Source organism: Kogia breviceps, chromosome 3 (genome assembly GCF_026419965.1).
Source record: "Kogia breviceps isolate mKogBre1 chromosome 3, mKogBre1 haplotype 1, whole genome shotgun sequence".
NCBI lineage: Eukaryota > Metazoa > Chordata > Mammalia > Artiodactyla > Physeteridae > Kogia > Kogia breviceps.
In genome coordinates, this window is record NC_081312.1 from 155,269,814 (window position 1) to 155,295,512 (window position 25,699).

General features: G+C 49.4%; 2 protein-coding genes and 1 long non-coding RNA gene across 4 annotated transcripts in view; 2 read left to right on the forward strand and 1 right to left on the reverse strand.

The window, feature by feature from the left end:
- CTXND1 (cortexin domain containing 1) overlaps positions 1 to 7,217 on the forward strand; it is a 38,446-nt gene extending 31,229 nt beyond the window's left edge. Inside the window, exons 2-3 of the mRNA XM_067030074.1 lie at positions 2,289 to 2,450; positions 4,384 to 7,217. Coding sequence (XP_066886175.1) covers positions 4,446 to 4,625 — 180 coding nt within the window. The 5' untranslated portion in view covers positions 2,289 to 2,450; positions 4,384 to 4,445 and the 3' untranslated portion in view covers positions 4,626 to 7,217. The remainder of the gene's footprint in view (positions 1 to 2,288; positions 2,451 to 4,383) is intronic.
- LOC136793853 (uncharacterized) overlaps positions 1 to 20,840 on the forward strand; it is a 49,060-nt gene extending 28,220 nt beyond the window's left edge. The window contains exons 1-3 of one of the 2 annotated variants that reach the window (XR_010839856.1): positions 12,921 to 13,693; positions 16,757 to 16,872; positions 18,159 to 20,840. This is a non-coding gene — a long non-coding RNA (uncharacterized lncRNA). Of the gene's footprint in view, positions 1 to 12,920; positions 13,694 to 16,756; positions 16,873 to 18,158 lie in introns of those variants that run through there. The other variant, XR_010839857.1, reaches the window with a different exon arrangement.
- The window catches only part of FAH (fumarylacetoacetate hydrolase), a 31,077-nt gene continuing 18,543 nt past the window's right edge, over positions 13,166 to 25,699 (reverse strand). The window contains exons 11-14 of the mRNA XM_059056433.2: positions 24,189 to 24,235; positions 22,225 to 22,326; positions 21,338 to 21,455; positions 13,166 to 13,414 (exon numbers count right to left, since the gene is read on the reverse strand). Coding sequence (XP_058912416.1) covers positions 13,335 to 13,414; positions 21,338 to 21,455; positions 22,225 to 22,326; positions 24,189 to 24,235 — 347 coding nt within the window. The 3' untranslated portion in view covers positions 13,166 to 13,334. The remainder of the gene's footprint in view (positions 13,415 to 21,337; positions 21,456 to 22,224; positions 22,327 to 24,188; positions 24,236 to 25,699) is intronic.

Consider the following 25,699-nt stretch of genomic DNA (forward strand, 5'->3'; position numbering starts at 1 on the left):
ACCGTCACCAGGCCACCAACTGTGGTTACCGCCACCAGGACCTTCCCAGTTACTCCTTACGTGTGGTTTTGGAGGGGCAGGGAAGAGGTAACACTTCCGAGTGTGTGTGTGTGCTGGGAGGGGTCCCTTCCCTTTGGATTTCAACTCCCTTTAAGTTTTTTCCTCCATTTTTACTGAAAGACCTGTTTTTGATCAGTATCAGGCTGACCAGAGCCAAATACTTTTGAAGACTCGCAGGGATTAGTCTTGGTTACGGCACATTATCTGAATGAGATGGAGAAAAGAATTGAGAGGTGGTGATTCTGTATTTGGATTTGAGGTCACCTGTGGGCAGTGGGGAACGTCTTGGTGGAAGGGAATGGAATACTATTCTTTGCCTCACCAGAAAGTGCTCAGTAGTGAAGGTTTTCTTCTCTTTACTCCCTGCCCGTTTTTACGTTTGCAGGTGCCCAAATAATTTCCAGATCTCCCTTCCATGCTGCATGTTAACTGGTTAATTATACTGCAGAGACCTTTTCACCAGCACCAGTCTGATATAGCACACCTATACTTCCACATAAGTTACATTGCTTTTGTCTGAACATCCTTGGAGAAGTGACTGAAAATGACTTCCGTGCCTCGGCCCATGGCTCATCAAGGCAGAATGGTCACCGCTGCCAGGGTTTGCTTCCCTTTTCAACAGTGCCTCACCCTCCCTCTAGGACTAAAGTGCTTATGCCCTTCCAAGAACTCCTCCTCCATTTCCTTTTGGGGATTTACCACCATCCCCCCCCATTCTCTGGTCTCCTATTTTTGGTGTTGTTTAAGTGAAGGAAGAGATGCTCCCTCTAATTTCTCTCTAGCCCATTATAACCTGCTACCTTGGGGCAGCTTTTGATGTATGACACGTCACCCTTTCCTACAACACCACTGTCTTCGTGTGGGGCCCTCACCACAATCCCAACTCTGGTCTTTTGTGCCTTTCTCTTGTCATCTTTGTACACTGCTTATATTCACTGTGGGTTGGGGGAAGCTAATTTTAAGCATGTTCAGGGCAGCTCCCTGCCAGTTTCAGTGTCACTGTTAAAATGTATCCAAAAGCAACTTCACTGGGGGTTTTCTTAAGGGGTAAAGGCCTTTTACAGAAGCTAACCCTTCCCCACATGTGGTAGAATGTGCTGTTCTATATCTACTCCTCAGTAAAGCATGTTCTCTGTTCCAAAAAAAGAATTGCAGCAGGGTCTCAAAGAGATATTTGTACACCCATGTTCACGGCAGCATTATTCACAATAGCCAAGAGATGGAAACAACCCAAGTGTCCATCAGTGGCTGAATGGATAAACAAGACGTGGTATATGCATACAATAGAATATTTATTCAGCCTCTAAAAAAGAGAGAAGATTCTGACATTCACTGAATGACTCTTGAGGACATTACACTAAATGAAATAAGCCAGTCACAAAAAGAAAAATACTGTATCGTTCCACTTATATGAGGTACCTAGAGCATAGAACTGTGGATGCCAGGGACTGAGGAGAAAGGGGAATGGGGACCCGTTGTTTCCTGGGCACAGAGTTCAGTTTTGCAAGATGAAAAGAGTTCTGGAGATGGATGGTGGTGATGGCTATACAACGATTTGAACGTCCTAAAGCCTCTGAACTGTGCACTTAAAAACAGTCACTGTGGTAAATTTTATGTCATGTATATTTTACCACAATTTTAAAAAAATTTTTATTGGAGTATAGTTGCTTTAAAATGTTGTGTTAGTTTCTACTGTACAGCAAAGTGAATCAGCTGTACATATGCATATATCCCCTCTTTTTTGGATTTCCTTCCCACTTGGGTCACCACAGAGCACTGAGTAGAGTTCCCTGTGCTATACAGCAGTTTCTCATTAGTTATCTGTTTTATACATAGTAATGTATGTATGTCAATCCCAATCTCCCAGTTCAGCCCAGCTGATTCATGGGCACAGAGTTTCAGTTTTGTAAGATGAAAGGATTTCTGGAAATGGATGGGGCTGATGGCTGTACAACGATTTAATGTCCTAAAGCCACTGAACTGTGCACTTAACCACCCTCACTATGGTACATTTTATGTCATGTATATTTCACCACATTTTTTTCTAATGTTATATTTTTTAAAAGAGAAAAGGAAAGAAAAAACAGCATCAGAATAAACTGTGGCCGTTCCCACCACCATGCCCAGGGAGAAGCTGCCCAGGCCAGACCTTCCTGCCAGCCCAGCTCATGACTGGGAGTGGGCATCTTGGGAGGTAATCAACCTTCTTCTGTCCTATTCTGTTCCAGCTGCTGGCAGTGTGGGTACCTGCTCTATAAGGGAAAGGCCACTGCTCTCTCTGACTCCCAGCTGTGATGTCTGGTCACTCCCCCTCCCTCCTGGAGCAGCCCCACCCAGGACGCGAGCCCACCCAGTGGCCCTTGTGAAGTGGTGATCACTCCGACAAGCAGGTCAGTGCCCTCTGGGAAGGGGTGAGGATGGAGACGAGGTCTGAAAGAGGGGAAAGCGGGACTTCCCTGGCGGTCCAGCGCCTCTAACACAGGGGGCATGGGTTCCTGGCCAGGGAACTAAGATCCCGCATGCCATGTGGCGCGGCCAGAAAAGCTTTAAAAAAAAAAAAAAAAAAGGAGGGGAAAGCAGAGTCACCTGTGGTTACAGATGTGCCAGGACCAGCCAGCCCAGGGTTGCCTAGGTGCCCTTCTGAAGTTGCAAAGTGGGTGGGGAAGATGGGTCCTCACTTTACTTTCCATCAGAGAAGAGAGAGGCATGCAGAGGCCTAGGGTTTGGGATGTGGGACCTTGGGTAAGTCATTTCCCCCTTTCTGTGACTCAGTTTCCACATTTATAAAATGGGCATATTGATACACGGCTAACATGCCTCCTGGGCTGTCGTGAGGATCAAATAATAAACTGGATGTGAAAGCACAATGTACAGCTCAAGGGCTCTGAAAATTCAGTGGGGGGGCGGGCAGGGGAGGGGGGTGATGATAACAAGCAGCAGTGCCCCTTGTCCTAAGCTCTCCCTGACCGCTGGGCTGCAAGGACGTGACCTGCCATCTTGGCCTGCTCTGGGGCACCCACAGGGCCAGGGACCATGCTAGATGCACTGAACCGTCACACCCTTGTGAGGCAGCCTTGCGCCCTGTATTATCACAGCAGGGAGGCGTAGGCCTGATACAAGGATAACCTTACACTGCCCAGGACTGCACTGCAAGGCAGCTGGGCTCGGGGTCCACCTGACTCTGCCAAAACTGTTCTTCCGCCACACCCGCAGTTTTCCAGCTGTGACTCTGGGGCTCAGCAAAAGTCCCTCAGGAGTCCCAGGAGGCCCCCATAGAGGGGGAAGGGATGCAGACCCTCCATGCTGCCTGCCCACCCAACTCTGGGACAGCAGCTCCTCTTCGGTCTATTCATGTATTGGTATTCAACGTTCATTTTCATTTGAAACGTTAAGTTCTACTGCTTTAAAAAATATATATTGGGCTTCCCTGGTGGCGCAGTGGTTGAGAGTCCGCCTGCCGATGCAGGGGACGCGCGTTCGTGCCCCGGTCCGGGAGGATCCCAATGCCGCGGAGCGGCTGGGCCCGTGAGCCGTGGCCGCTGAGCCTGCGCGTCCGGAGCCTGTGCTCCGCTCCGCAAGGGGAGAGGCCACAACAGTGAGAGGCCCGCGTACTGCCAAAAAAGAAAAAAAAAAAAAAAAAATATATATATATATATGTATATATTAATTACCTAATTTTAAAAAATCTTTCTGGGGAATTCCCTGTGATTAGGGAATTCCCTGTGGTTAGTCCTTCCCAGTGGTTAGGACTCTGCGCTCCCACTGCAGAGGACACGGGTTCGATCCCTGGTGGGGGAACTAAGATCCTGCAAGCCGATGCAGCGCAGACAAAAAAAACCAATGATAATAAAATAAAATAAAATAAAATAAAATAAAATAAAATAAAATAAAATAAAATAAAATAAAATAAAATAAAATGCTTTCTGATCACCCTCAGTCAGTGGCTTGGCAGAGCTGAAAGCATTATTAGAACTCCTCCTAAAGGGTTTCAGAGAGTGGCCTCAACTTCAGGGGCTCCATCCTCAGCAGGTGCTTCTGCTACAGCCCAACTCTACCCCTGCTGGGACTCCTCTGTCACCTCCCCCACCCGCTAGGATGCACTGGCTGGGCCCTGACACCCGGGTTGCCTATAAGGTTCAGGGCTGAGACCACGTAGGTGCCTGAAAAGGAGGCACGTGACCCTTCCTCTCCTCACCCTCATGGGGGGGGGGCAGCAGACTCCCACGCCAGGGGGACATATAAGAAGGGGGAGGGCTGTGCCCTGCCCGCACCCCAGGCAAGTTGGCACGACCCTCCGGTCCCCACTGCTATGGCTCTCTGCAGGGGTGGAAGATGGTACCAGTCAACCGTGAGCCGGCGGAAGAGCCCGAAGCCGCTGCCGAGAGATGGAGGACCCCACGCCTGAGCCCGTCTACGTCGACGTGGACAAAGGACTGACCTTGGCCTGCTTCGTCTTCCTCTGCCTCTTCCTCGTCGTGATGATCATTCGCTGTGCCAAGGTCATCATGGACCCTTACAGCGCCATCCCCACATCCACCTGGGAAGAGCAGCACCTGGATGACTGAGGCGCCCGCGGGCGGCGGCCTCGGCGAAGGACCGACACCTCAGCGCTCTCTGGACAGGGTTGCCCAGGAATGTGCCTCTGTCCCCCAGCCACCGGCTTTCCAGCCCATGGAAGCGAGAAAGGATTTGGCCCCCTGGGGCTGAGAAGGTTCACCTTAGCCTTGCCTGCTCTCACAGGAGCAGCAGGGTGAGACGCTCGGGATGCCGTGGGTGTTGCAGTGGTGGGCCAGTCTGGGGGGCTAAGAGCGCTGGACCGGGAGTCAGGAGGCCCGGATTCCAGTCTGTGAGCCTAGGGGGCGGTCACCTTCCCTGGCTCACGCGCACCTTTTGGCATCGGATACGGGGCAGTCACCCACCATCATAACAACAGTGGTGTCGTTTTGAGGAGACTCTTGCCCTTAACATGCAAAGTAGCACGCACACTAGCCCTGGAGGCTCCCAGCACAGACGTTCACCGGAGCCCCAACCCCTTCCCAGTGGGCCAGCAATGGAGCGCGTGGTGACGTGGGAAAGGAGTTGGAAGGTGCATCACCCCAAGTTCACAAAAGGCACAGGGGCTGCTTCCCAACAGTATTTTTTTAAACTAAAATATAGAGGGGTATATTTTTCCTGTTATAAATGAAATATGTATTTTGGAAGTTTGGGAAAATACAGAAAAAAATAGAAGGATGGGGGGAAATAACACTTTATAGTCCCACTCCCCCAAAGCCGCCATTTTGATATATTTTCTCCCAGCATTTTTTACATGTATTTTTAAATAGTCAAAATCATACTGTGTGCATGATGTTGTATCACTTCATATTAGAGCATGAACACTTTCTCTTTTCATCAAGCACTCTTTATAGCCATCATTTTTACTGGCTGCAGAGTATTCCATCCAGTGGATAGGTCATAGTTTCATAATTATCTCCTTTGGTCTTACATTTCTTTTTTCTTTCTTTTTTTTTTTTTTACTAATTTTTCCTCATGCAAAATTATTTCACCCAGTGACCTCTTGAGAGCGCACAGTTATGAGATTCATATTGGACAGGAAGACCTGGCTTCTAGTCCTAGTCACTCTAAGGCTGTGTGACCTTGAGCAAGTCACTTCACCTCTCGGTGCCTCCGTTCCCTGATTTTAAAAAGGGGAGGAAAAGCCTTGCCCTTTCTGTTTTGTGTGAACCTCATGTGAATGAAAGGACAGGAGTGGGAGTGCTTTGAAAGTAAACGTGCTGTGGGGGGAGACAAGGGATAAGTTGTTGATAATGACTCTTCTCCCTCTTTTCCCACCCTTCTGACACCTTCCCACCCCATCACCTATATCTAAGACCTTGCATCAAGAATATTGGACCAGATCCCACAAACCTGGTCCCAAGTTCCAACTCCTCTACTTCCTTGCTATGTGACCCCCAAATAACTCAGCCTCTCTGAGCCCCGGTTTCCTCATCTGTAACATGAGGAAAGGATAAAGGACCTATATATGTAAATTACCCTTAAATGGTACAGAAAAACTAGTCTGAGTATATATACATTTACCTATATAATATTGGAGAGTATAAACATATGTGCATGTAAAGAGAGAGCACAAATAACACAGCAAATGGGGTAAAATGTTAACACTAGTTAAATATGGCCAGAGACTTCTGGTGTGGTCTTTATATGGTGTTCTTTATACTATCCTAATTCTTGCAAGCTTTCTGTAAGTTTGAAATTATTTCCAAATAAAAAGAAGTTTTAATGGTAATAAAATGTTACCATTTCTCAAAAAAAACCCCCACAAAACACCACAATTTGCCAGGCTGAGAAAAGTGTTGCCCTAGAAGTTCAAAGTTGCAGAATCCAGCCTCAGCTCTGCTACTCACTAGCTATGTGAAATGAACAAGTCTCTTCGTTTATACAAAAACTATCAGAGACAGTGGGGGGGTCCAGAGATGGAGGTAAAGAAGCAATAGTGCCCTTAGGCTTGGGGAATAGGCAGGCTTTCCCTGGGATCCAGGCCCCGGAGGGCTCAGCGTATCACAAACATATACACACAAATGAATATATTCAAGAGCACGCGGACCCCTCTCCTCTTGGGACTCATCCTGATGCGGCCCCACCTGTATCCTACATAACCTCTCAAGAGTAATACTGGCCAGGCCCCAGGGGAACGCCTCTTCACACCTCTGGGCTGTGTCCTCAAAATAAAAGTGCCCACGTGAATGTCACAGAGCCGTCTGCAGGGGGGGCGGGGGAGTGAAAGCACTTTGGTAAGAGAAGAGACCGATTAGGTCACTCACTACTTCCTCCTAGCACGGATGCAACTGATTCTTGCCCCAACCTGTGTCATTTTTCAGTCCTACCCAAAATGCATTTTCTTGTTTTCCAATTTGTGGTTCTGGCAAGGGATTCACAACAGCTGCACATGGCAATTAGGGCACATTTTGCAATGTTAACTAATTCATATTAATTTAAATATACATAAGTCTCGACATAACATAAATGGAGCGTGATACTAATTCTTTACTTTGGCAACCAGATGGACACTGAACACTAGGATTATGAATAGTTTTATTTTTATAAAAAGCACTTAATAGGATTTATTCGAATTTAAAAAAATAGATTTAAACATTTCAACTTGATTTAAATAAGCTTGATATGAAATGCTGATGTTTTTTAATTATAATTTGTATCTTGCCTTTTCATTTTAATAGATAATTTTGAATGTCAAAGAAAAATAACTGGAAATGAATATAAATTTTTCAATTTTTAACATTTAAGGTGTTGGTGAAAGTATTTACATTTCATATACTTTGAGTATAACTCAATTTACTTTGTAATCATTTACATTAGTCTGTCAATAAAACCCAAATTATGTGAAAAGCTTGATTAAGATAGGATAATTAGTGATTCCAATGAAATTAAGGCAAGAGAAACTAACTTAGAAAATAAAATTTTATTTTAAAAATATTGATATAGCAATTCATGAATTTGTACATCTTTAACGCTCATTCCAACATCACCAGCCCATCAACACTCTTCAAGTGCAATGATAATTATATTCATTTATATTTGATATTTTGCCAGTTTTCAATCATATAAAAACCATAGCTTTGCAAATATTTTTGTTTTGTAATTATGAAAATGTGTATTCCAAGGTAGGAGAATAGAGAGTATTTAAAAGTTTGTAGCTTCACTTGTATCTCTTAAATATTGAGACATAAGTGGGTCTCCATGTGCATTCTTGGCCAAGCAGGGGTGGACTTATGAATACAACATAATCCCTGTCCCCAATAATCTCCCAGATATTCATTCATTTATTTAACAAGTATATATTGAGTGCCTACTCTGTGTTAGGTAGGCACTGTGCTAGGTAATGAAGAACTTTCCATGAGCAAAAGCTGACTCTGCCCCCAGGAGCTTAAAATCTAATGAAGACAGACATTGCTCAAAAATCACAGACAGCAATAGTATATTCATCTCTGGGATCAAGTCCTCTGTAGACACAGAGATGTTCCATCTAGATCCCGCTTCAAGAAAGGTCTTATTGTTCCAGCTTTTGTGTGCTGTTGGCAGACAGCCTCAAAATAAGACTGGCCCCAGTCTTATTTAGTTTCTCTCTAAGAGCAGAAAAAAACCAAAGCCAAACAGACAAAACAGACCCTTCAAGCAACCATCATTTGTAACCATCTCCCATAGATCGGTAGTTCTTTGAGTAACTTTCTGCCTCTCCCTCAGCCCTGGGGTATCAGAGAGGACAGAGAGAGAGAGACACACAGAAAACAAACTCTTACTGTGGAATGCAACCCTGCCACATTAATTTTTGTGGGGTTGCTAAAAGGAACATGCTCCCAAACTAAAGACAGAAAAGAAAAATTTAAATGTAAACACTTTGGAGGTCCATTTTGGTATCGAGACTCTTTGAGATAATTATTAATTATGGTACTTAAAATCCTAAAGTTCCCAGACTTCCCTGGGGGCCCAGTGGTTAAGACCCCGTGCTTCCAATGCAGGGGGCGTGGGTTCGATCCCTGTTCAGGGAACTAGGATCTCACATGCTGAGGGGTGGAGCCAAAAAAAAAAAATCCTAAAGTTCCCTTGTCTTCAAAAACATTATCTTGGCCCAAATCTACCCTCATCCTCAGAATAGCTCTAAATGACATTTTTTAAAAAAATTTATTTATTTATTTTTGGCTGTGTTGGGTCTTTGTTTCTGTGCGAGGCCTTTCTCTAGCTGTGGCAAGTGGGGGCCACTCCTCATCGTGGTGCGCGGGCCTCTCACTATCGCGGCCTCTCTTGTTGCGGCGCACAGGCTCCAGACGCGCAGGCTCAGTAGTTGTGGCTCACGGGACTAGTTGCTCCACAGCATGTGGGATCTTCCCGGACCAGGTCTCGAACCCGTGTCGCCTGCATCAGCAGGCGGATTCTCAATCACTGCACCACCAGGGAAGCCCTCTAAATGGCATTTTAAGGTCAACCAGTGTGAGTGAGCAGGCGCAGGGCAGGGAAGTCCCATGGTGAGAACAACAAGGCTCCTCTTTCCTTGCTCCCCACCCGCCCAGGGCAGGGGCTCCTGGGCCCTGGTACCCAGTGCCCGCCAGGCCCTGGACCGTGGCACGCCCGTGAGCCCAGCCAGCTTCCTCTGACACCCTCCAGCATAAACTCCAGCGGGCCGTGTCCTGTCAGAAACATCACTGGGCTTTTGCTCCACCTGATCGAGTGAAGTTTGAAATGGATTCTATTCTCAGTTGCCTAGTCATCCATTTAGATTCATCATGGTCCACTGGTTAAAACAGGAGGCGTGAATGAAGTATGAATTAATAAGGAAGATATAGTGATAATTACAGCCAATTTGCCTTGGGATGTTCATCACCAGATCTGTCAGCTCCATCTATTTGATCAAACGTCTCTAGTTCTTAACATACCATTGTTAAAGAGAGAAAATTTGGCCATGAAAAGCATTTTTGTCTATTTCATTACCATTATACACAGGTAGGTTTCAGTGAGCTCGGTTCCCGAACTAAAGACTATTAAATTCACTTCTCATCTGGAGCTGGCAATGGGAATTTCGAGATCGAGGCTAGAAAACAAAGAGGTTCATGTTGCTGAAGGTTAAGGGAAAGTAATCGCTGGAGAAATCCCACGCCAGACCCCCTATTAACATCCACCCTGTGTGTGTCTCAGACTCCAGGGCCAGATCCAGTGGGCTCATCCAGCATCACCAGCCCCTAAGCCCATTAAATGCACAGTGAGGGGTAAGTATGTGATCTCCATAGCTGGCATCAGCACTCCCTGGTGCAAGCGGGCAAGTGGATTGATAATGACTCTAGACCCACGACCAGGGACCTCTGGTGAAGATCTGCCATGTGCAATAGCTCTTTAGGTGTATTTAGGTGAGGGAAACAAGATGGGTCACTCATGTATGCTGATGCCAGGACACAGAGCTAAGGGAACAATCCCAAACACAAGGAGCAGAGGTGGCCCTGGGAACACAGCCCACAGGAATTCAGAACAAACCCAAGGAAGACTCTGGTCTTCCAAATTCAGAGAATACGTGTTTGGATCAATCTTATCTAGATTGTTGGGCTCTGGGAGACCCTGGTGACTCTACAGTAAGTCCCCTACATACGAACCTTCAAGTTGTGAACTTTCAAAGATGCAAACGTGCGTTTGCATGTCCAATCACGTTGTTAGTTCACGTGTCTGGAGTATATTGTCACGTGCGTGCATCCTCTACAAGTGGTTGTGCTTTTGTGCACTTTACTGTGCAGTACTGTATAGAGTACAGTAGTACAGTATGTTTATTTCAAGCCCGGGATGTCTGGAAGCAAGTGTAAAAGCAGCAGTATACAGCCGATTGTGTTAGTTGGGCACCTAGGCTAACTTTGTTGGACTTTCAAACAAATTGGACTTACGAACGCACCCTTGGAACGGAAACTCATTCGTATGCAGGGGATTTCCACTGAAATCAGCAAAGCATTGAAGACCCCAGAGCCCCAGAGCGCAGCTTCATGGAATAAAATCAGCTGTGCAAGACCAGTTCAGCCTCGGAGCACAATGCTTCCCAGCCTGTCTGTGGCAGAGACTACGAGCTGCACCCCACCCCCAAGGATTCATTCTCCCCTTCTTCTTTAGCAATCAAGCTCTGATTTTAAGCTGAGGAAGCAATGTGTTCCATTAAAAGACTATATTCCCAGCCTTCCTTGCAATGAGGTGTGGTCTTGTGACTATGTTCTTGGAAATAAAATGCAAGAAAAGTGTAGTACGGGGTTCCCAGGAAGGCTGCTCAAAGGGTACCTAACTCATCTAGGAGGAGGGCCCTTCAGCCCTTCATCCCCCCAATCCTCACCTCTTTAATTTTTCTTTCTGCAAGCCTGGAACTTGGGTGTATTGGCTGGAGCTCCAGCAGCTTTTTGCACCATGCAGTGACCTTGAGGTTGAACCCCACGTGCTGAGGATGAGGACCCTGGGTCCCTAATGACACTGTGGAGTTGCCATACAAACTCGACTTCCTGGCTCCAAAATGCTTTTAGGTGAGAAAGAAATACCTTAATGTTCCTTAGAATTGATAAACATGTTCCACTCTCAGGTCTTTGCACTGGCTGGACCCTCTGCCTGGAGCACTCTGCCCCAGATGTCCATCTACCTTGATCCCTTGCTTTCTTCAGCTGTCTAGCAAAAAAGCACGAAGAACCCCAGGCACTAAGGCCTTCTCTGACCACCCTGTTTATAACAGCACCCATGTCCCCCATTGTTCCATAGAACCTATCCCCATCTGTCATAGTGTAACCGAAAGTGGGGTCCGGCTGCTAGCCACTCAAAGCCAATGAAGAGGCAAGGTTGGTGGAAAGGAAAGTTGGCTTTACTTTGGACGCTGGGGGTGGGGGTGGACGGCGGACTCCTGTCCTAAGGCTGACTCCCCCCCAGCCGACAATCAGGGGGCAAGAGCTTTTATAGACAGAGGGAGGGGGCTACATGAAGAAACAGCTCTGACAGTCATCTTGAAACTGGTCATTGGTGGTCTGACCACCGTCATATTGATGGTTTCAAGTACAGTTATCTTCAGTTCCAGGGTTGGTTTATTTCCATTTCTTTGAGGCCAATTCTCGGAATTGTGGCAGTTTATGTCATGGCTACAGTCTGGTCATCAGGTAGTTAACTTCTCCACCTAGTTTGGGTTTCAGTATCTATAAGACAGCTCACAGGATATGGCTCAGAATATTATCTATAGCCCTTGAGAAGGAACTAAAGGTCCTTAACTATGCTTAATGACTAAACTATTATTATTTGGTCTCCTTTGACTGTTTTCCTTTGTTTCTGCATTTTCTCACTTCTCTGATTAAACTTATCCTTTGGCTAAAGTTTTTCCACAGACAGAGGGCAGGCGGAGGACATGGGGGGCATAGACCATAGGGTCCTACTCCATTTCAATAATACATATCTTTTCCTTGTCCATTTGTTTCCTGTCTATCTCCCTCCACTAGGAAGTATTCATCACAGGGCACAAGGGCATCATAAGTCACAGCTATTCTGTGACTGCTGCACCTCTTGTGCTTAGTACAGTGCCTGGCACAGAGAAGGCACTCAATAACGATTTGGTGAATAAATGAATGAATGAGTAACATGATCTAATGGGCAGGCTCCGCGGGCTCAGTCATCCTCCCAGGCCCTGGTGTGGGGTCCATTAGGCCCAAGATGTGTCACTAGGCATCCTCTTCCCCTGTGGTCACCAGGAACCAGGCTGCCTGTCTGCAGTGGGTAGGGCAGAGGAGACGGGGCAAGGCTCATTCTCCTGACTCTGGTGGGCTTGCAAGGGGAGAAAAGCAAGCCCCTGGCCCTTTCCCTGCCCTCTCACAGTTCAGGTATGTGAACCCTTGACTTGGGGGCTCAGCCAAAGGTTCATCATGTGCTGATATGGCTACAAGGCCCTTGAACCAAGTCTGCACCCCACGTACATCCATCAGTTGGCCCCAAGAAATACTGAACGTGAGGGGTACTGTGGTGCGTAAATTTATGTGTCAACTTGGCTGAACCACGGCACTCAGATATTTGTTCAAACATCAGTCTAGATGTGGCTGTGAAGGTATTTTTCAGATGAGATTAACATCTAAGTCAGTGGACTTTTGAGTAAAGCAGATTATCCTCCATAATATGGGTGGGCTTCATCTAGTCAGCTGAAGGCCTTAAGAGAAAATAGCCTGATCTCCCTGGAAGAGGGGATTCTCCAGCCGACCACCATTAGACTCAAACTGCAGCTCTTCCCTGGGTCTCGAGCCTGTGGTCCACCCTGCAGATTTTGGACTTGCCAGCCTCTACGATCATAAAAGCCAGTTCCTCAAAATAAATGTCTCTCTCTATATATACACATCCACTTGGTTGTGTTTCTCTGGAGGACTCTGAGCTAATACAAGTGCCATTCTTTTTCCATGTTCCAGAGAATACTGGGAGCTCTAGAATGTCTGAGGAGAAACATCAGACCTTCAGCCTCACTGATAAAAACTAGAAAACAAATTAATGAATGTCTCTCAAGGAAGCGGTACACACGTTGACCCTTTGCCAAACCAAGAACACGAGGAGACACTGCGCACACACAGCCGTGCCAGGCTCAAGAGCATCGGGGGGGGACACGACGGCTTTATTTATTATTGAATGAAGAACCATGCCTGCGGCCTCAGTGGGGGCCCCTGGTCCCCCGCAGGGAGGTGGAGAGGGCAGTGCTCAAGGCTTGTGTTTCCAGGAAAGCAGAGAGAACCTCAGGCCGGTGAGAGAGCAGGCAGCACTTTCCCTGCACATCGGCCAAAGCCAACGCGGTACCCGTCCCCCTGGCAGTGTCCTGCAACAGAGGAGGACAGGGGTCAGCCACGAAGCCGCTGGGCTCAGGGGAACCAACGCCCAAGCGGCCACAGTGCTGGTCAGCACACAGCTGGGTCCAAGGCAGGAAGGCGCCATCAGAATGACAAACAGGTATTTTCGACAGAAAAACAACCTTCTCCAGAAGCTGGGCAGAGCTGCAGGAGCACCAAGATGGAACTCCAGGCCCGCCCTACTGTCAGGGACCCTCACAAGCAGTGCAAAGATGGCACAATGGCTTTCCTGAGAAATAAGGGAATAGGTAAGGGTCAACTCTCCCTAAGTAAGTCTAAGTTCAAATCCTAGGCTTGCTAATTAGCCTGAGGCTAGACTGACTGGGTTCAAAGCCTGCCTCCTCCACCTACTGGCTCCATGACCTTGAGTCCCCTTGGAACTCAGTTCCTTTTCTTTCCGTTTTTTAGATTTTTAATACTTATTTATTTATTTGGCTGCATTGGGTCTTACTTGTGGCACATGGGATCTTTGTTGTGGCATGCAGGCTCCTTTAGCCTAGTTGCAGCACGCGGGATCTAGTTTCCTGACCAGGGATCAAACCCGGGTCCCCTGCATTGGGAGTGTGGAGTCTTTACCACTGGATCACCAGGGGAGTCTCTGGAACTCAGTTTCCTCATCTGTGAAATGGATCTAATGATAGTACTCACTGCGCAGGGCTGTTGCAAAGATGATATGAGCTAATACACAGAGAACTCCAAGAGAGTGCCTTGCCCGGGGGAAATGCTCAGTGTCAGCTATTATGATGATTATAAGCTGGGGGATCAGGGGCAACTTGTTTAACCTCTGAGCTCAGCCCCCTTGTCTGCAAATGGGAATAGCAATCCTTACCTCTCGGGGTTGTGAGGATTCGATGAAACATGTGGCTGAAGGCCTAGCACGACATCTCTCCCAGAGCAGATGTTAAGCAAATTCACTCAATTCCATTTCAACAGAAAGGCAGAGAGGAGGAGGCCCTTGTCCCTGGACCTGAGGAGGGTCCATTGAGTGGGAGCAGCTTTCTGAGTCAGAGCAGAAAAGTCTATGAGGAGCTGGGAGAGCAGCACGGAGGAGACAGGAGCAGAAAGGAGGGAACATCAGAGCCGGGACTTGACAGGTGGATACGAGTTCACCAGGGGGGACACAATGAAAAGGGTGTGCCGGGCAGAGGGAATGGCTTGTGCAAAGGCACGGAGACCCAGGCGAGAGATGCACAAGGTGCATTTATTCAGTGAAGCTGTTGTGTGGGGTCGCCTGAGAAGCCAGATTAGTGTTCTTAGAAGCCATGTTAAGGAGTTTGAACCTTTTCCTGAGGGCACTGAGGTGACTCAGGAGTTTTCAGCAAGACAGTGAAAGCTGTGTTTTACAGCTATGTTTTAAACAATGCCCTCTCCAGTGGCCCCTAGAGAGAAGACAGATGGAAACACATAGATGTACGAGTGTCAGGCCTATACAGAGGCTCCAAGGCTCCTCAGATTGAGATGCTTTTCAAGTACCACGAGCCAGGGTGGTGCTGAGGTGACGGCCACCTGGCCCATGACGAACACGAGGGCCACTGCAGGGGATGCCCGTGACCTTGAGTTACACAAAACACCACCAGACCCCCTCACCTGCTGAAGACGACCCCCAAATCTGGAGTTAGGCCTTCTGCTACCCAGTGTGAAGAAGGGAAAGCAAGGAGTTGCAATATTCCCACAACCGAGAGAAACAAATTGAAGCTCACTGCTGAGAGGACTCCCAGCCAACTGAACACTGAGACTAAAGACAGCTTTGGGAGATGGGGTCAGGGACGTCCCAATGGGCCCTTCCAGGGAGCCCCGGGACGTCCTCACGGCCACCTGAGCTCAGCACAGGCTACCCAGCCTGTCTCCTCACACTTTCCCACACCTGCCCAGTCATCCTACCAGTCCTCCCTGCGAGGGCTGCTCTGACTGCTGGCCTTCTCTGGGAAGGTGGCAGCTTGGACACCAGCAACATCCCCAAACCAGCCCCTCGCCCTCCCTGGCATCACCGAGGCACATCCTTGCCACCCCAGCACTGACCCTTAACACTCAAGTGTCACCTTTTGTCCAGAGCAACATCCTTGCCTATTCTGTTTCATTATTTTTCCATCAGTCACTTTAGAATCTCAATGCTCAAAAATATTCGTGTCCCTGGGCGGGGGGAAGCCTATTAAAGCAAAACCTGGCAGAAATTCATCAATCATCTATCAAAGCAGCTCACTCCAAGCTGCAGCATTTTTAAAGCGCCTTCTTCCTGAAGAGCTGCAAATACCAAGAGGGTGTCTTCCTCCTCCCCATCCCCAGTGCCGGGGGATGTCAATCACATTGCTCCTTCCTGCCCTGGGTTACAACAGAGCCACCACCCCCAGCAAACAGCACTGCCTGCTTCCTGAGAACAGATGCACGATTACATCCTGGTAGGAAAGCTGGCCACTTCCTCCCCATTTTACAGCTGGCAGGCAGATGGTCTAGATGGGGTTTCTTAACTTCAGAGACGACCTTTTGAGTCAGATGATTCTTTCTCCTGAGAAGCTGTCCTGTCTAATTGGGATGTTTAGCAGCATCCCTGGCTGCCATTAGGAGACAGCCAGAACTGTCTCCAGACGTCGCCAAATGTCCCCCAAGGGGCAAAGCCACTCTGGTTGAGACCACTGGCCCAAAGGATGAAAAGTGAGCCTCTGTGCCCAGCTGAGGAAGGTCTTTCTTTCCAGGCTCCCAAGCTGCTGCTCTCCAGTGCAGGGAGGAGAAGCTGGGGGCAGGTACCTTTAGGCAGGGACAGAGGGCCCCGAGAGGCCAGAGCATGAGGAAAGTCTGTACCCAAGTCAGAGCGTGCCACTGAGCCCTGGGCAGAGGGGAAAAGCAGCTCCCTGCCTCCCTGGGTTGGGCTCCATCAACCGTGGAGATGGAAGGGAAAAGTATACTCATCTCCTCTGGAATGTTATCTGATCTCACTGGCCCCTTCCTGAAAACTGACCCTCTGCCTACTCCCCCCTCCATCCCACCAATGGGAATGAGAATCCATAGCTACAGCCCAGTTTTCCAGCTTCCTGAAATGCCACGCCTGCAAGCACACCAGGGTGCACCCCTCACCTCCCAGAGCAAGGAGATCCCAAGGCCCAGAGACAGGAGCCAGACCCAGCTGAGTTACTGGCAGAGCCAGGCCTGAAACCAGGGTTTTCTCTGCCACCAGAGCTTCAGGGGAGTCCCAACTGTAGTATGTCACGGAACGAAACTAAAGGAAATGATCTGGGAAAGCAAATGGGAAGGGCTTGCCACTGTGGGGAAGTGAAGGTGGTGAGCTTTGCATTCTAAGGGAGTTGGTTGCATTCCAGGGCTGTCACCTGCCAGCTGTGTGATTCTGGTCCAGCTACGTCACCTCTCTAGACCTCCAATGGTTCATCTATAAATCAGAGTAATAGCACCATGGGAATTAAATGTGATAATGCAGGTAAAGTGACATGCACGGTACCTAGCACACAGTAAGTGCACGATAAATTGCTGTTGTGTTACTGTTGTCTTCACTGTGGTTTTCTTGTGTTTCAGTTAAAGATTGTGTTTCAGTTAAGGATTTTGTGTTTTAGTTAATGATAAATAGCTTTAGGCTAGACTTCTGGTTCAAGATAGGGCATGATTCTATACGTTAACACTTTCCTTCTCTTATATTCCTATGGAAATGGTCAAAGCAATATAGATATAAGGGAAAAGTCTGTGGCAACACTAGAAACAAGAATGGAAATACTAAAAAAGATGGAACTTGTGTTGGGCGTTAGAAGACATGGAGGATTAAGAATGGTGGGAGGGGGGGCTTCCCTGGTGGCGCAGTGGTTGGGAGTCCGCCTGCCGATGCAGGGGACATGGGTTCGTGCCCCGGTCTGGGAAGATCCCACATGCCGCGGAGTGGCTGGGCCCGTGAGCCATGGCCGCTGAGCCTGCGCAGCCGGAGCCTGTGCTCCGCAACGGGAGAGACCACAACAGTGAGAGGCCCGCCTACCGCAAAAAAAAAAAAAAAAAAAAAAAAAAGAATGGTGGGAGGGGGTGGAGGGCGTCCCAGGCAGCAGGAACAGCCCAAATGCCTGGGGTTGGCAGCGGGTGCTCTGTTCTGTAGACAGAGGAGGCCTCCTTGCCCAAAAGGTTGGTCAAGGCTGGAGCACAGGAGTGGATACCACTGGTTGGGCTGGGGCTTTTGGTCTCCCAGAAATGAGAACCACATGGCACCATAGGCAAGATGCCATATTGGTTTAAGAGCACAGACCCTGGAACCCAACTGCCTGGGTTCAGATCCTGGCTTCTACACATTATCATTCCAGTGGTTAGAAACGGATTTGGGGAATAGTCGCCCATGATGAGAGAGCAGGGAGATGACAAGGGGGCATCTGAGCGGGTACAGCCAGAGGAGTAGGAAGAGGGCTGGAAAAGAGCCACAGAAACCCGGCCTGGCTTCCAGCTAGAGGGTGGCTCACCCAGGTCAGGTGCCAGAGGGGTTGTGGCAGGTGAGGGCACAGCACTCCACCCACTGTGGTGACCTCAGCAAAGGCAACACAGCTGACACGCCCATGCCCCCCGTTCACCTCTCCACATGCGAGCACAGAGCTCAAGTCTCAGCCACATTCACTTGCTAGAATTTGTCAGGCATCTCCTTCAGTATGAAATCTCTTCTTGTTTGTTTTTTTGTTTTATTAATGCATAACTTTTACCTCTTCTATTGCCAAATTGTAATTTTTATTCTTGTTCCAGGGAATTCCAGCAATCTATTCCTGTTTCCCTGTTTACTTGCCAACATGTGCATCTTCAGACCCAAGGAATTGCCTTTCTCTGAATTTCTCTGCCTGGCCTCCGTAAATCCTTCTGGAGCAAGGCACTGTACACAAACAAACAAGTGACCCTCGTAGCATTTTGGCTCCTTCCTCACTCCTTCCTTGACTCAAATGCCAGAACACATGCGAATCCCACCTACCCTGAGTACTCATCTCCTTTCCTCCAGGCCCCGGGCAGCTGCCGGGTCCACAGGGGCTTAGCTGGGGGCTTATACAATAGTGACAAGAGAGAGAGCTGAAGCTGTCATTTCATCCTCTCCCATCCCATCTCCTTCCTTCCTTTCCTCAAACCCAAACTTCAGAAAACACTTTCACTCAATCCACAGAACCATGACTGAGGGCCTGCAGTAGTTCTGGCAAGCACTGTAGGACCTCTTGATCAAAGCTGGCAAGGGAATCAGAAGACCCGAACCGTATCCTGCTCCCTCAGTGTGTGAATTTCCGCCAATAACCTACCTCCGATCAACCTAAGTTTTCTACTCCGTAAAATCGGGGCAATGACCTTACCCAAGGGCTTCTGTGAGTATGAAACAGAATCATGGAAGTGGACGTGGCTGTAACATGCTTGGCCCCCACAGATATTCAGGAACCGTTAGTTAAAACTGGTATTAGAAAGGGTATGATAGGGCTGTAGGAACAGTAGGGGCACAGTGGGTACTTACTGATTAATTCTGGGCATCATCTGCTGCTGTCTTGAGCTCTGCCTGCATCTTCTCCACTAAACCCACTTCATTTATTCAACCAACCAACAACCACACTGAACACCCACTATGTGGCTGGCACACAGTCAGACTGCAGAGAGAGGTAAGGTCTGGACCTTGTCCTCTAAGAACTCTGTAGTAGGCTGACTAATGCCCCCCAAAGGTACCAAATACTAAACCATGGAACCTGTGAATATTACCTTATATGGTAATGATGTTTTTGCAGATGTGATTAAGTCAGGGATCTTAAGACAAGGAGCTTATCTGGGTGGACCCTAAATGCCATCACAAGTGTGTCATAAGAGAGAAGCAGAGGAGGCAACGTGAAGACGGAGGTAGAGACTGGAGTGATGTGGCCTCAAGCCAAGGAATGCCAACAGCCACTAGCAGCTGGAAGAGGCAGGGAATGGGTCCTCCCCTTGAACCCCTGGAACAAGTGTGGCCCTGACAACACTTGAACTTCAGACTTCGGCCCCCTAGAACCATGAGAGAATACATTTTTGTTTTAAGCCAGCAAGTTTGTGGTCATTTGTTTCAGCAGCCCTGGGAAACCAATACAAGCTCTTAGCCAAGCATGGACACAGACATGCATACAATTAACCAGAATTCAGTGAGCTGCTGGTGGAGAGGACAGACTGATTCTCGCTGAGCAACCAGAGAAGGCATCATTTGAACTGAGCCAGATTTAAGCTCACAGGTCTGCAGGAAGTAGGGAAAGCAGGGTTATGATTAGAATGAGGCTCAGTGGGGAGGACAGAATCAGATGAGGGAAGGGTATGAATTTAATGAAACAGGCGACAGGGTGCCACGAGAAAATCAGGAACAGAAGAGTAAGAGGGGGAAGGCAGACCTGAAGGATGATTTTCCAGGCACCGTGAGCAGGATGGATTGCAGGGGGCTGGAGCAAAGCTGTGCAGGCAATCCAGACACGGGAGGATGGTGCTTGGAGCAAGCCAGCTGCACAGAGATGGCAGGACACTTCAAAGGGACGGCCGACAGGATGTGCAGATGAAATGGGTCCAAGGTCCCAGCCCACAGAGCAGAGAGTCAGCAGTACCAAGACAGGGGCAGGAAGTAGGGGTGACAATAGGACACGGGAAGGGAAATGTGTGGTCGGCAGGCAGAGACCAGGATGTGGAGAGCAAGTGCAGAGAACGGGTGCCCCTTTAACCTGCCTGGAGGGCAGATGGGCATGGCTGATTCCCACGCTTCAGGTAGGGACTCCTATTAAGGAGGGGTCAGGGTGCTGGGCATTCTCAAAACTGGGTTCTGGAAAAAACAGCAATGACAATGAGGACAACGGTGAAGACCACCACCAATTTTAAGCACTCACAAGGTACCATGCACCTTGTTAGGCTCTTTAGATATTATCAAAGGGGTTAAGAATTGGGGTTCTGAAGATAAGCTGTCTGGATGGGAAATCGGATTTCATGACTTACTGGTTGCAAGATCCTCGGCAAGTTATTTACCCCCTGCTAGGCCTTCATTTTCCCACCTGTAAAATGCAGGTGCAGCAGTGACAGTGGAACATGACCCCAGGGGGCAGATCCTGCACTTGCCTTGTTCACCACTGGAACCCCAGCATGGGAGTCACAGCAGCTGCTCCAGAAACATCCCCTGAAGGAATAAAGTGGTTCATCTCATCCTTACAACCATGCTGTGAGGTTAACTACTGTACCTATCATTAACTCCATTTTAAAGATGAGGAAACTGAGTCCAGAAAGGTTCAGTAACTTGAGGAAGGTCACAGGGCCGGTGGGGATGTGGGAGTCCAAGCTGCGCCTGACTGAGTAGCGCGCTGCTGACCACGGCAGTGCCTTCCTCTCCAGCAATGATATGTGCTGGACAGAACGACCCCCCAAGATGCAAGGGGTGCCCTGACCTCCTCGGAATGGGCTGCTGGGAGATCTCGTCACTAACTCAGCCAGGTCATAAGGCACAGGGTCATAGGGCACAAGGTCATAGGACACAGGGTCTTGGCACTGCAGAGTCCAGAACAATGGGAACCTGCCATTACTTTAGAATTTCGCTCAGGGAGGAAGGAGACAAAGCGGGACTTCTGCAGTCTTTTTGGTTCAGGGAGACTCCGATTTAAAGTCCCTGGGAGGGACTTCCCTGGCGGTCTAGTGATTAAGACTCTGTGCTTCTGACGCAGGGGGCGTGGGTTCGATCCCTGGTCGGGGAACTAAGATCCCACATGCTGCGTGGTGCAGCCAAAAGATAAAAAACAATTTTTAATTTAAACAAAAATAAAGTCCCCGGCAGCCAGGGTTGGGGCGAAGGCCAGTACCAGCAGACATGTGGGGACGAGTTGGGACAGATGGCTTCCTGGCCAGATGGTTAGGAGAGTGCCCGCGGGCGAGGAGGAGAGGACACCCGCGGGTCCCGGGCCCCTCACCTGTGATGATGACTTCATCCCCATCCAGCAGAAACTTCCTGGTCTGCCCATTCCCCAGCTCTACGGCCCTCGTTCCCTTCCACGACAGCTCCAGCATGCAGCCAAAGCTCTCTGGCTCCTTCATGACAGGAAAGGGAAGAAGGTGTGATATGTATTTACATCATGGTGAGCACGGCGGACCTGGTGTGGACAGTGGCTAGCAAGGCGGGGGCCAGGGGGGCTGGGAAGGGGCGGGGGATCCCGTGGCCCTCAGAGACCCTGCCTCGGTGGGACCACTGCAGAAGTGTCCTCGAGGCCGGGCACCCTACCTGCCCTGCTCACCCCATCCAGGACTCGGAGGTGCGGGATGCTGGACGAGCGTGCCCAGGCCCCTCCTGCCAGGCCCCTGCCCACTCCAGAGACTGCGGCTTACCCAGACGCTGTCGTGCCTGACCCCACCCACTGGGAAGAGACTCTCCATCAAAGAGCCTGCAGTCTCGACCTTGTCGGAAGTGACTGGGACATGCACCACCCCAACGTCATCACCAAGGGCTCAAGGTAGGGGGGGGACTGGGGGGAAAATCAGTGGGCCACTCATCCTGGGTGGGGGCACTGTGAGGTGGTGTCAACCAGACACTGTGGTGGCTTCCTGCGTCGGCCCCCGTGTCACTCTCACTCTCCCCCAGTACACAGACACAGCCTCTCATCCCTACATCAGCCTCTTCTGAATTTGAAAAAGAAGCCCCTCCTGCACCCAGAGACAGATGAAGCTCTGAGTAGGACAGAGTTGAAAGATACACCTGCTTCGGGCTGGAATCCCTTCTCAAGGGAGAGCTGAGGGCCCTCCAGTCTATAGGGGGAATAGGGGTGCTCCAGCTGGGCAGCCTCCAAGGCAAGCAGAGACTCACCGGCCCGCTGATGGTTCCAGAAGCCAAGAGGTCCCCTGGCCGCAGGTTGCAGCCGTTGACACAGTGGTGAGTGAGCTGCTGCAGCATCGTCCAGTACATGTACTGCGGGCGAGGGACACAGGTGGGGTGGGCAGGGCGGGCTTCTCCCCGCCTCCTGGAGCAGTCTGCCCGCCTGCGCCACTCACTGAGGCCTCCCCTGGGCTCTCTCCCGGCCCTCAGAGCAAGGACAAGCTGTCCCTTGCAGCTACCCTGTGACCCTCCCCGCCTCTCTCCCCACCCCTTCACCAGCTACAGCCCCCACTCCCCTGCTCCTTCCAGCCCTCCCCTGACCCACCTGCTCCAAGAAGCGCTCCCCGAGGAGCCGACCTCACTGCTTGGACCCTCAATCTGCAACGTGCTCATCTGTCCCTAATTCCACCCTGTCCTGCGATTACCCCTGAGCCCTAAGTTGACAAGGTCTAGGTCCTCGTCATAGCAGAAGCTTCTCATGAGCAAAGACATCCCTTCCATTCTCCCACCCTGGGCTTTGGAATAGACACTGGGCAACAGAGTTGAACGACTCAAACAGGACCTCAGCGCAGACTGAGGAATGAAGGAGCACTGAAGGAGGTCAGGCTTGGTGGGGGCGGGCCGAGGACCACACGCCCCCCCCGAGCAGCTCAGAGGCAGCACGCCTGCGCCTCTCCAGGGTCACAGCTTCTCAGATCTGCCACTCCTGGAGCTACACATCCAGGCAGAGGAAATCTTAGAAATGGATTCTTACCCAAGAGACCCCTTCAAGGAGGCCCCCTTATTCGTTCTTAGTAGCCTAAGGAGCCCAGAATAAAGTTAAACTAGAAGGGAGACTGGAGGAAAAAGGAATACATTGAATCAGAGGATGTTCAAATGGTCAACAAGCATATGACAAGGTGCCCAGCTGCATCAGTCTTTAGGGAGATGCAAACCGAAATCACAATCCCCCAGAAAGGCGCAAATGAAAAGGCCGGCGACATCACGTGTTGACGTGGATGTGGAGCAGCCAAAACGCTTATAGGCTGCTCGTGTGAGTATAAATTGGAACAAGTCTTTTGGAAAGAGTTTGGAAGTACCCCTCAACTGAGCATGGATATATATCCTCTATGACCCAGCAATTCTGTTCCTGGATATCCACCCAACAGACATGCGCACATACGTGCACGGAAAGACTTGGACTAGAATGTTCACAGTAACTCTACCAAAAACAATGGAAACAACCCAAATGTCCATCAAGAGTAGAATGGAAAAATCCATCGTAGAACATTTATACTGACAACATGATACAACAGCCAAGAATCATGAACTGTCACTGCAAACTGCAACATGGTTGAATCTCAGAAACATAAGGTTAAAACAAAAGAAGCCAGACAGAAAAGAGTATATACCATATGATTCCATTTTTATAAAATTTAAAAAACAGACAAAATGAATGTAGGGTAAGTGAAGTCAGGAGAAAGTTTACACCTGACGGGGAGAGTGGGGATGTGCCTGGAAGGGGCCCCAGGGGACAGCTGAGGTGCTGGAGGTTTCCCATTTCTTGATCTGGGTGCTGGCTGCACAGTGATGTTTTGTGAGAATTCATTGAGCTGTACACTTATAATGTGTGCAACTTCATATTTATATGTTATGCTTCAATTAAAATTCACTTAAAAAAAATAAGTCACTCTGATCAACCCAGCCCCCGGCAAGACAGGAGAAGTCAGGGACGAGCCCCTTAGAGGAATATCTATTATTCCCCAGGAAAAGCACTGGCCGTGTCCATGCAGCCTCCATCTGGAGGGGTCTCTGTGACCTCCTGGCCTCTTTGGAAAGAAACAGGGCCATGGAAGCTCTAGGCCCACATGCTGACCCATCATCATAGCCCAAAATGGATGCTATTCCCCTGGTCCTCCCAGGAAGAAAGGTCTCCCTCACTTCCAAAAAGCAGTTTGCCTAACTTCAAAGCTTACCTTAAAATTGGACCTGCATATGGTAGCTGCTTGGTTCATTCCTTCTCCTGTTGGGTAGACAAGACAAGTAACAATGACAAAGAGATTTAATTCTATTCATCAAGGAGGGAGGGACCCACCTTGTAGGGGGAATTGTTTTGTGGTTTAAGCTTCCCATTGTCTAATGTGATTCTACCTAAAGAGTCCATGAACCGATGAGCTCACAGGATATCAGAGCTGGGAGGCTTCCACAGAGAGGATCTAGTCCACTGATGGCAAAAAGTTGCACACAAGACACCACTTCCTCCTCCCACACCCACAGCAGACAGCACTAATTGATCACAGAACTGGTATCCTCTGAGATCAGATGTTGCCTCAGAACCCCCCTTAACACGATGCTCTTAGAAGCTGATTATCAACTGGAGATAGTGTACAGGTTGAAACCGACTTGCCATACCCCCCAGAGCCCTTTGGACAGCTGGGGCCATCTGTCCCCTGCCAAACTCTTCCCGTGAAGAGTTTCCTTTCTGAGGCTGCACAGAACAGGTATGCTCATCGGCCCCATGGAAGGTCAGGGTCCCCCAAGCCTGCTTCACCCAGACCCCAACTCAGAACACCAGAACTGCACATTCAGGACTGGTGTGGGGAAGGGTCTTGGAAGCCAGTCCTGCACTCGGTCCTCCCTCTTCCAGGTCTTTCTACATCTCCAGGCACTGCACCTTCCTGATAATCTCGTCCCTTTCTCCAACAGTGCACTCCCCTGGATGTTTCCAGATGGGCAGGATGAAAACAAGACAGAAATGAGCCCCAAAGAGGCATTTGTGGGTAGGAGGACACCAGCCTAGAGCTTATGACATTTGGCTGTAGTCTCAGCCTTTCCATTGGCCAGCTAAATGACTCGGGGTGAATCCTCTCTGAACCTCACTTTCCCAATTGATAACATGAAAGAGTGGGACCAGCACAGTTTTCCAGGGGTGCTCTGGTGGCTATGAGGCTCTTCCTAGGAGCCCTTTCTTGTGTGGAGCATCCTACTCCCGAGAGAGACAGCTCCTTCCTCTTCCTGGAGGACACGGCCTGCTGCCAGAATCACCTCCATGTAGGATGGAGACCCTGGAAGCTGCAGTGAGAGAGCCACAGCAGAGGCTGGGGTATATAAACAGAACAAAAGGAGGAGAGAGATCTAGGAAGAAAAGAGATTGGCCAGAGTGGGGCCCAGGAGGTCTGTGGGCATCCCCCAGACTAGCCCTCTCCCAGCACCAAGGGCCCCCATCAGGATCGGAAAATGACACCTGATTCTACCCAGGTGCAGGTGCTGTTCTAGACCTTGATGCGAATCGACTTGCTCACTGCTCACAATTACACCTTGAAGTCGATGCCGCCATGATCCCACTTTCCAGACGACAGACTGGCACAGACAGATTCAGTAACTCGTCCTAAGTCCCACCGCTGAGCAGGGGAAGAGCCAAGACTGGAACCCCAGCCGTGGCCTGCAGAGCCCGGCTCTCTCTTAGTACTGTTCCACTGGCCTATGA